The sequence below is a fragment of the Colias croceus genome, chromosome 13 (genome assembly GCF_905220415.1).
Source record: "Colias croceus chromosome 13, ilColCroc2.1".
Lineage (NCBI taxonomy): Eukaryota > Metazoa > Arthropoda > Insecta > Lepidoptera > Pieridae > Colias > Colias croceus.
The window spans coordinates 3,679,854-3,691,535 of record NC_059549.1 but is presented as its reverse complement, the minus strand read 5'-3'; the positions used below and the strand labels follow the sequence as shown (position 1 = coordinate 3,691,535).

At 30.4% G+C, this 11,682-nt stretch overlaps 1 protein-coding gene across 1 annotated transcript; it reads left to right on the top strand.

The window, feature by feature from the left end:
* Window positions 1-247: 247 nt before the first annotated feature.
* Window positions 248-4,621, top strand: LOC123696735 (protein takeout-like). The gene is made up of 5 exons (XM_045643095.1): window positions 248-374; window positions 1,225-1,444; window positions 1,778-1,911; window positions 2,772-2,927; window positions 4,410-4,621. The coding sequence occupies exons 1-5, from the start codon at window positions 314-316 to the stop codon at window positions 4,559-4,561; spliced, it is 723 nt and encodes a 240-aa protein (XP_045499051.1). The 5' UTR covers window positions 248-313; the 3' UTR covers window positions 4,562-4,621.
* Window positions 4,622-11,682: the final 7,061 nt, after the last annotated feature.

The following is an 11,682-nucleotide window of genomic DNA, read 5'->3' as shown; positions in this document are numbered from 1 at the left end:
GAAATATTATCTTATATATATTATGAATAACCACTGAATAACATTTGCTTACAAAGTATTAATAATTTAAATATAATACATTTACTATATTTTTATTTACTACCTATACTTTGAAACCTGTCCGGGTAAGTACTTCATAAGCTATAAACATAACCACAACAAACAGAAAGATATAATCTAAATGATGTTAAGTATATGTTCAGTACATAAAGACATGAATAGTATAGTATATAAAACCTTTATAAGACTTATATGTCGATTCTCTTATTCATAAAGATTTTTGAAACGACCGAGGTCGGGTCTCGCTGCAAATATGGGATCGATTTTAAATCTAGTAGTTTTTTCTGTAGTCCTAATAAATAGTGCATACTCTAGTAAGTATTTATAGGGTTTTATATTTGATTTAATAATAATTATTTTATTTTAAAAAGAGGCACAATATACAAAATCCTCCGAAACGGTTGGACCGATTCTCATGACATTTTATGTGCATATCGGGTAGGTCTTAGTTGCGAACTACATCTATTTTTCGTTCCCCTAAGTGAAAAGACTAAGGCAGAACAACGGTTTATTTATGATAAGTATTTTTTTCTTTAAAATAACTTAAAACCTAATCGTATTATTTGCATTATACGTCATAATTATACAATACTTTATATTTTGTTGATAGATTAATTAAATAAATTATCGATACACATGTTAACAAAGTTGACCTCATCATTAATTCTGAACCAAAAATAAACTTACGACTGGTTTGTTTTAAATGTTTTAGCAACCTTGTTTATTAACTTTAAAGAAGGTAATATTTACTAAAAATTGCAGTAAATCTTGCATCTATAAATAAATAATGCACCTCATTTTAAAATAATAATTATATTGGTCTAAAAGAGTCGTTTACAAAAAAACATGCAGTTTACCATAATATCGTGACAAATGGAAAGCTTTTATTTTATTTAATTTCAATAGTAATTATTAATTACGTAGTAGGTATAATCTATTTGTATTAGGTATGGTAATTATCACTTACAGCTCCAAAGATATAATGTGATGTTACTTTTTATAGATACCTACTCAAATATTGCGTCAAAAAAAATTTGGAGACAAAATTTTCTTATAAAAATTACTTTTACACCTCCCGAATGTCTTCTGCAATATACATTGTACAAATGTATACCTAAGTCATATTGTGTACACAATGTTTTAAATATTGTTTATAATTTTTAGAATCCGTACTGTCACCATGCAAAAAGGATGATTCGGAATGTATAGAAAACTCAATAAATGCGGCATTCCCGACGCTTCTCTCCGCGAATCCCGAACTTGGGATTGAGTCATCGGATCCTCTTCATGTAGAATTTATAGAAGGAGATCTCTCCATTATAAAATACAAGTTCAAAAACGCCATTTTAGAGGGATATAAACAATGCGCCGTTTCCAATGTGAAGTAAGTTTAATGTACAAAAAATTACAAACTAAGGATAATTTTACATTATTGTGCCGTATAAAGTGTAAATTATACGCAATCTTATTACTATAATAGGTACGTCATGTCATTTAAACTTCATATTAATATTTAAAAAAAATTGGAATTCTATGATAATTCAATGACTTTTTACGAATTTATGTTTGCGTGTCCCTAAAAAAATTTGGCTCTCCTGAATAATGTTCATGAAAAAAATTATCATTATCGGTTCAGTATTTCCAAAGATAAACCTTACTAATTTACAAACTTTATTTTTCAGAATATTAATGCACTTTACCTACCTATATATTCCAGAACCGACATCAACGCATTGAAATTCCACTTAGAACTGAACTGTCCGAAGTTCCACCTTTCTGGTGACTACACGATATCTGGACGTCTCATCATTCTACCAGTTGAGGGAACGGGCACCTTTGATATGGCATCCAGTAAGTATAAATATAACGTACATTCTAAATGGAAGACACAGGCTCTAAAAAAACAGTTCTTACTGTCTTAGGAGCCTGGGTCACTTTTTTTTTGTAATATTTTTATGAAAATAAATGATTTATTTATTTATTCTTGCTTAATGTACCTATATGTTTTTTTACTTATAATATATAGTATATACTAACAGCCGTTTTGACCGTATTGCTTCGCTCCTGTTGGTCTTATCCTGATGATATATAGCCTATAGCTTTCCTCGATAAATGGGTTATCTAACACCGAAATAATGTTTCAAATCGGAAAAGTAGTTCTTGAGATTAGTGTGTTCACAAACAAACTCTTCAGCTTCATAATATTAGTATACTAGCTTACCGCCCGCGGCTTCGCTTTGTCTATAACCTAATAAATTATATACTAAAACCTTCCTCTTGAATCACTCTATCTATTTAAAAAAACTGCATTAAAATCCGTTGTGTAGTTTCAAAGATTTAAGCATACAAAGGGACATAGGGACAGAGAAAGCGACTTTGTTTTATACTATGTACTGATTATCTACTGTACCCAGGACAGTATCATTTTTAAACTTTGTCTTAATACATAAAAATATACATATCATGAACATGGATTATGCATTTCCCGTAAAAAAACACGATACAATCATGGCCAACACGTGGTCATTGTTTTTTATTTAGCTGCGTCAGATATTCATTTACAAAATAGTACATTATATTTAATGAACAATGTTTCCCATACTATCTTACCAGCAATCTTCTTCGTAAGTTTTTTGTGATACTAATGAGTACGTTATAAAATAATAAAAAATGAATACATACTAACTAAGTAACTAATAATTAATTTTCAGCCACATACAAGACTATTGTGGATGGTGAATTGAAGAAAACGCAAGGAAAAGATGGCAAAGATTATATAACAATTAAAAACTTTAAACTAGAGAACGAAGCGCTCGGTCCCATTTTATTTGACTTCAAAAACCTATTCAATGGGCAAAAAGACTTATGTGAGTAAACATTATTTTCTTACTAGCTGTGCACCGCGGTTTTACACGCATTGCTCTGCTCCTATTGGTCTTAGCGTTATGATATATAACATTAGTTATAATATTAGTTATATATCATGACTAGCCCTTTTATCGAGAATGGCTATAAAGCCTTCTTCGATAAAAGGAGTTGTTTAGCACTGAAAGAATTTTTCAAATCGAACCAGTAGTTCCTGAGATTAGCGCGTTCAAACAAACAAGTATAGGTACTCTTCAGCTATATAATATTACTCGTAGTATAGACTAGCCGTGCACCGCCGTTTTACACGCATTGCTCCGCTCCTATTTGTATTTGCGTCATGATATAACATTACTTAAGCCTTTTTCAATAAATGAGCTAGCTGACACTAATATTATTTTGAAAATCAAAACCATAGTTTTTTACGCGTTCAAAAAATACAGACTCATTATAATAATATTAGTATAGATAGCTTCTCATAATTTTTTAATGCGTCTGCAAACAAAGCGTGCCTACTAACAAAAATCGAATATTGCATTTATGAATATAAATTTAAAAATGTCCTTCATGCACTTAAATCAGAGTAGTTAAGAAAAAAATAAACATACACATGAATAATTAATTATATAGCATAAGGCAAAATCGTGAATTATAAGAGGTTTTTTAAGAAACTGAACGGCCTCACTCAACCTAGAACAGCAAGTACATATTATATATTTTAAGACTGGCTTCATCCAGTAACATTTAAAAAAGCTGACTCTTATTTTTTCCCACTGCAATAATTAAGATAAAATTTATATTTTGCAGATAAATTTAAATTTGGCTTTACAATGGTGTTAATAAATCGTCCATTGACTTAAAAGAATACCAGTTTTATTGCATTTATAACCAAATTATATATTAGCGGTCCGCCCCAGCTTCGCCCGTGGTACATATTTTGCAAAAAAGGTAGCCTATGTTCTTTCTCAGGGTCTAAAGATTGTCTGTGCCAAATTTCATCAAAATCGGTCGTGTAGTTTATGCCGGAAAACCACACATACATACAAACTTTTCCTCTTTATAATATTAGTATAGATTATAGCTTAAGGAAGACATAATATTACAGATTTTATAGCCTTACAGAATAGAAAGTCGAACGCGTAAACTACATGATGCTAAGATTTTTTAACAAAAACTATAAAATTAACTGACTGTTACGGGCAATTAAACAAATATATAAATTATGAATGCACGATATAACCAAAACTAAAACTCCTGCCATGATTCCCTTATTAGTTGTTCCAAATAAATTCTGGAGAAAGTTAATAAAATAAATAGACATGCATTTGGTGCATTTGGTGGCTGCCAAACCGCACTTGGCCATCGTAGTGCATTATGGCCTGTACCTTCATAGGTGGCCCATGTCCCAGCAGTGGGAACGTATATGGGCTGATGATGATGATGGTGATGCTATAGTCTATAATTAATTTGTTTGTATGTTTCAGCTGACGCCGTCCACAAGTTCGCTAACGAAAATTGGAAAGAAGTAGCCGATCTAGTCCAAGACCCTGTATTTTACACAACCATCAAGAAAATCGTGTCCAATGTGAACAAATACTTGAAAACCGTCCCTCTAGAAGACTTGATGTTACAATAACTGAAAAAGAAAATAAATATAACGTGTATGATGTAACCAAAAATTAAATACAGATATGGGTATGGTCCTTTTATTGCCAAAACTGGCCGATACTACTTCCTTAACATATTTTTAGAGAACCATTTAAAACATTCTGAAATAATAATACATTATAATTCGTTTTTGTCTTAAAAATGGACTTAAATCCTTATAAAAGTAAAATGGTTATGCATAATATATATAGGTGCTACATATTTTAAAAATAATAATTAATAAGTGATATCTCACTACTTGTATAATATTAACTAAATATTGAAGAAAAATGCATCATTAGGTACCTATATGTATAATTTACCAATGATCAATTATTTAATTGATAAAGATATGGGTATCATATAACATGATAGAGTAGTACAGAATTATAATTAGAAGCCCCCAATATTTATAAAATGTCAATAAATAAATATAATAATTTTCAGTAAGAACCTCCAAACTATTTTTTAGAAGAATTTCAGGTCTTCTATCTTTCGACGGAACACAGTGGGGTTTTAGTCGGTAAGAACCCGACATAACCCACGGCTCCTTCCCCGGGGGCCGTGGGTATATTTGCAAGATTTCCCCACTATAAAAATATCTTCATTCTTCATTCTTGTACGATTGCTACGTATTACCATTTACTTAACCAAGACGTATCACAATAGAGCCCCTGAAACTCACTCTAGTACTGCAACTAAATTAATGCAGGAGTATCATTATCTAGTTACTACTAATTACTCGTACAATACCAAATCACACTTTGTATATATTCCAGTATACAGTTAAGGCAAGCATTTATCCCATATTACACATAACAGATTTAAACTATTCAACAGAAGGTTCACTATTCGTAGACGAGTACAGTCTGTCTAGGAATGTACAATCTAACTCCACATAATGCCACAAATGGGTCAACAAAGCCCAATAGTTTAGATGAAACTTTGAATAGTTACCGCCTAGACCCATTATTAACTTAGAGAGTTTCACATGCACTAAGTGAAGGAGGAACTTGAGTTCCGATTAATTTACTTGGAACGATATATTTGCCTATTAAGAGTACATTACAACTAGCATTACGTTTCGGAATATTTCATGTCAGATTTTTAGATTTACTAAAGTTTTAGTGAGTTTTCTCGTAACTAGTGTATAAACTAGAAATACTTTTTGCGGTGAAATACGAAGTAGGAAATATATGAAATACCATGAAATGCGATATTTGTTCGAGTTCCACCGAAATAGTGTTTAAAAAACTTCAAAGCGCACACTTACTATCGTACTATTTATCTATAGATTAACAAAGTGTTCATTAATTCCTCTGCAGTTTTTAAGCGATATACATTGTATAACTCATTTCACAAAGATCTTCACATACTTTCTGAATAAAATTCACGTTAAATTTGTAGCGCCTTGCATATTAATTCACACAATAATCTCCTCAAGTCGTTTATTATTAAAATAAATAATATTATATGTTAATCTTTTTCAGAATACGAAAGCACTGAGCAGATGCTTAAGCTTAAATTAATAGATATTATTATTGAAAGCATTTATTTATTCCAGTTTTACCTGTGACCCAAAAAGTAGAGCTGTATGATATACAGCATGCAGTAGAGATACAGCTCTACTTTTTGGGTCAAAATCTAAGATTAAAATAGGATGCCCCTCTGGGCATAATCTCAGATTTATTTCTTTACCACCATGTCGAAAAAACTCGGCACGGGCGTACCATCCTTTACTTGAAGCAATTCAGGCCATTTTCGTTGTTGCTAAAATTACAAATTTAAATTTTATATTATTCTCTGAGATGTTTTAGATTTAGAGACAACTAAAATACGTAAATGGAAAGAATTGCCAAGAGCAAACACTGTTTTTTTTTTTTTTACTTCGTAAGTTGGAACCAATAATTTATTAAAAATTGCTTTAATGTTGTTAATTTATCGCAATAATTTAACCATATAAATAAAGTATTTTGGTGTAATGTGACCACTCTTATAATGTCATTGTTTTTAGTATAGTGCATATAAAATGTAATTATCGATTTGAATTGGTGCATTCCAATTAAAATCTGATCGAAAATTAATGATTCCTATTATAAACTAACTGTGCCCCGCGGTTTTCTCTCGAATTTCTGTACTCCTATTGGTCTTAGTGTGATGATAGCCTAACGATTATAGCTCGAAAAATGGACTAGGCACTAGCAGTGGAATAATTTTTCAAATCGGACGAGAAGTTCATGAGATTAGCGCGTTCAAACAAACAAACGAAAATGATTGTCATAAAGATTTTGCAGGAACATTCCTAATCTAGAATGCTCGATTATTTTGGCGGCCTTCCGCTATCTTAGCATAGAATCAATATCTCACAGGAATTTTCCTATATCTATTAATTTGTTTATACATTCAATTTTCTAGTAAACTCCATTAAAATAGTCTGACGACAAATTCTAATTGCTGTAACACGAAATTAAACTCAATAGGAGGATAATTATAGTCTTATAAAGATGCAAAGTGATATAATTATACCCACATTATACCAATTACAGAGCTGTATATAATCAGTCATATATAGATTCGCTGCCGCACGCGAATGCGTCGGTGTACTAACGGCGTTATTATTGTCATTTTACTGTATATTACTTTCAATATCAGTTTAAAGTTTTTTGATATCTGTAATAGTTTCGTAATAATCACCTGTGCACACTTAACGATTACACCCTGTACCCTCTTAGAAAAAAATTGTACCTATAAAAAAGAAAATCTTTGAAAAATAGAGCTAGACACGTTAAAGCGCGCGTTATGCGAAAAGCTTCTGTATTCGAAATTATTTACATAATGCTGTTACTTTTTACCTCACATTATATTATTCTGTCTGTTTTCTGAATATTTTCTCTAATTTAATATTATAGGAAAATATTATTTGTCTACTTTGATGATAAAATAGACGTAGTCAAAGCTACTTTTTTTTTGATTGAATGACTGGAAAGTCGCTTACAGGAAAGTCAAAACTGTACATTAAATATTTTACTTATAACTAGCTTTCCGCCTGCGGCCTCGCCCGCGTTTTCAAAGAAAAACCCGCATAGTTCCCGATCCGTGTGATTTCCAGGATAAAACCTAGCCTAGGTTGCTCACTGCTCAGTGAAGATGCAGCTTTCTAATGGTGAAAGAATTTTTGTAATGGGTCCAGTAGCTTAAGCATGAAAACCATACATACATACATTTAGAGCATCAGCGAATCATTCGAACCTACATCTTTATTAAAGATGAGCAACATTTTTTTTTTATTCTAAAAATAATTAAAAGTATTTTAATGCTATTCAGTTATAATTGAAAATAAAATAATTTGTTTACCGTATATGTTTTAACCATGTACATAATAAAAAAATCTTAGCATCAAGGTTGAATTTGATTGACAGTTGTTTTGTTGAACAGAAATTTCTTAGCGGCTGGATTTTCCGTGAAGATTTGACATAGGAATAAAAAAATAAACTAGTTATATTTTTTTGCTTTACTTCAGTGTAATCCACTTGCTAGTTATGTTTTTATGATGGACCTGTTCTACACTTTAACGTTCTATAAAGAAGTTTGTTTCTTTTCTAGGGTAAAATCTATTAGTTCTGTGTTTTTAATTTTACCAGCATTTCCTGAGATTAACGCGTTCAAGCAAATATACAAACGAACTTTTCTGCTTTATATATTATATTTGTACAGATATAATATATCAAACGAAAGGAGCCATTTATATAAAAATTTCAGTCAGTTATAGTACAACTTATATACTCCGACGAACAATGGTTATAATAAAAAATACCGTCGTAGGTACTAATGAATGAAATTCTGTATCATTGTTTAGTGCCAATTATTGTAACTGCAGAAACGACACAATTAGTATCCTAATGATGATAGATGAGTACTATCCCTGTCAAATGAAAAGGTTTCTAGGTCTTTTTTGTGGACTGTTACGAAAACGATTCTTGTTATTTTTATCTATACTTCTATACTATTATAATATATAATTTTTATAATATTTGATTGAACGCGCTAATCTCAGGAACTACTGGTCAGATTTGAAAAAATTCGGTGTTAGATAGCCCATTCATTGAGGAAGGCTATAGGCTATACATATATCATCACGCTAAGACCATCAGGAGCGATGCCACACGGGTGAAACCGCGGGGCGCAGCTAGTAATAGATAACTGACAAGCTCGCGCTAGTTCCGCCCGGGTAGAGGTTTTCTGTAGTCATATAAACATTAAACAGGGAAAAATACAAAAACCAAAAATACTTGAAATGAATACTAAAACAACAAAAAGGTACTTAGGAAGGTACTTACTATATGAATCCGTGAAAATACACAATGCAAAATAATTTAACCCCTACAAAATTATTGTTTATCCGTAAGATCCTCACAATTTTCGCAATAATATTCGATTTCTATATAACTTAAGTTATTAATTATTTATGACCTAATAGATTATTTATTTGAGTTTCGATGACACGGCTTAGTGACGCAGGAAAATTGTTATCTGAATTATTATTAGTAATAAATTAAGTGGTATGGTAAATAAATACTTTAAAAATACGCCACCAAATATTTGAAGGAGTTATAAAAGCAATAATTGATTATTGTTTTTCTAATTTACGTACCTAATATCTATATTCTGCAGTCATTTATCTTCTAGAATCAAAACACGATTCAATATTTGATATAAGTATAGTCGTTTTTTTGTAACATTTATACAGAATTAATTAGATTTCTTGCAAGGATTGTTGAGGATTATGTTTTATAAAATATCTTTATAATAATATCCTACTAATATTATAAATGAGAAAGTTTGTGAGGATGTGTGTGTGTGTGTGTTTGTTACTTTTTCACGCAAATTCTACTGAACCGATTACAGTGAAATTTAGCACACATATAGAGGGTAACTTGGATTAACACATAGGATAGGTTTTATACCGAAAATCCCACGGAAACGGGAACTATGAGGGTTTTCCTTTGAAAACGCGGGCGAAGCCGCGGGCGGAAATCTAGTATAATATAACATCTTTTTTTTTTATTTATAGTTTTAAAATAATTTAAAACCTGCATTGTTTTTTTTTTTTCGAAGTCATTGAACACGGTACTACGACATAAAGAAAATTCTATGTTTAACTCTCTTAATATACACGATACGTGACCTTTTCTTACCTATAACATTAATTTTGACGCAAAGGAAATAACAATAGATATTTTAGGTACATAATATTTGAAGTTTATTAACCTTCGCTATTTTTAATACATCTACCCAAACAAACATGCGTTCTTGTTCCTATTATTAATATTCTCTAATTATTATTATTAATTTATGTTAATTTTTCTTGTAGTCATAGACATGTTATGGACCGTCGGAATTTAGCTTCAAAATGTTTATCTTCTTTTTTTTTAAATCAGAAAATATTTTTGACTCTCTTTCTTATATAACAGAAGAAAAAAGGAAATGGTATCCGCATATTTTCAGGTTTCGATATTACCTATGGAGTTTCTAAATCTGAGCAATAGCTAACTTACTATGAAGTAGGAATATTTTTATGATCAAATACATATTATATTATTTTATAGGTTTTGCTGAAGCCGGTTTTAGCAATTATTAATAATTTTATTATTAATTGAAGATACGACGTATTTTATATTGATTGCGTTCGGAGAATTCCGACTAGCAATGGAAATTTTTAATTGTTATAAAACGTAATCATTTTTAAGCTATTTATTGATATAAAGATGAAAAAATATAAAGCACCTAAATCTTTATTCATGCGATAATTTGACTTTTTTAGTTAATGATTTTAAAACTGAACTTTCAAAATCTCTGCTTATTGTTGGTTCCTTCTAATACGTAATCACATCTATTTCAGAACAATATTATTTTTTCTTTTATCTTGTTTTCCTGCGAATCTACAATATTAGGAGGTAGAAACAATATTTCATCGCGACTCATACAGCGAAAGCAGGTCGTTGGTATATATTTTTTATTTATTTATTTATTTTCCTCAAAAACTTACAATTCTACCAGTTACAAAGTATTAGATAGTATAAATTGGAGAGGACTGGTGTCTGCGATAGGCAAAAGCCTGTAATGCAGATCGCCAGGCACTCACCCAGTCGAACCGCTTAATATTTCGGTTTAAAGAACTTTATTAATCTCATAAACAAGAACAATACAATATGATCTTTTACAAATATGAGAAATAACAATTTTGCAGTTAGTATAACACAATCAGCTATCGAAATTAGTTAAGTATGTCTTTAATTTATTTTTAAAAATATTAATTGATGAGGATTCTTTAATTGCTTTAGGCAAGCTATTGTACAATTGTGCTCCCTCAAATCTTAAGTTTCTCTTACCGTATAAAGTTCTTATAAATGGTAATTCAAGGTTATATTTGCTTAGTCAAAAAAGACTGTATCTAGAAATCTTAGATTTTTAATAGAATTTAGGTGATGTGATCAACAGATGCTCTACCTAATTTTATATCGACAGTATTTTAAAGTCTGAAAGTAGTGAGGTTGATACAGGTTTTTTCATCTAGAAGGAAACAATTAAATTAATTAAAATATAATACGGAGTGGAGAAAAAATTATTAAAACAATAATTGTAAAATTGCTTATCAACATCTATAAAAACTCGTCCGAGTTCCATTTAAACTGAGTTACGTTCCTATTAGTTCAGTACATTATATTATTATGCGTTAAAAAAACAAAAAAAAAACATCATCACGAAGAAATTTCGACAATATACGATATTTAAATTATATAAGAATTGTCATTTTTAAGTTCAAAATATTAAAAAAAACATAAACGATAAGTATAATATGTGGTATAATGCAGCAAATTTATAATAATTTAAATAAAAATATAGTTTTGAAAAAAAATAGGAGCATATTTTGGTGGATTCGTCAAAGCTTTACGTGCTAGAGGTTAGAGCTATTAATAAAAATGATCCCACTGTAATAATAATGCGCTTCCAAAAAACATCACAAACTGAACAAAAAACATAATATTTAACCAAACAACACTTACTGACTACGTTGGCTTGGTTGGTAGTGGCCCTGCCTTCCAAGGCAGA

Coding starts and splice junctions, on each gene's coding strand:
- LOC123696735 (XM_045643095.1), top strand. CDS start 314: ATGGGATCGATTTTAAATCTAGTAGTTTTTTCTGTAGTCCTAATAAAT. Junction 375..1,224: donor AATAAATAGTGCATACTCTA/GTAAGTATTTAT, acceptor TATAATTTTTAG/AATCCGTACTGTCACCATGC. Junction 2,928..4,409: donor CAATGGGCAAAAAGACTTAT/GTGAGTAAACAT, acceptor TGTATGTTTCAG/CTGACGCCGTCCACAAGTTC.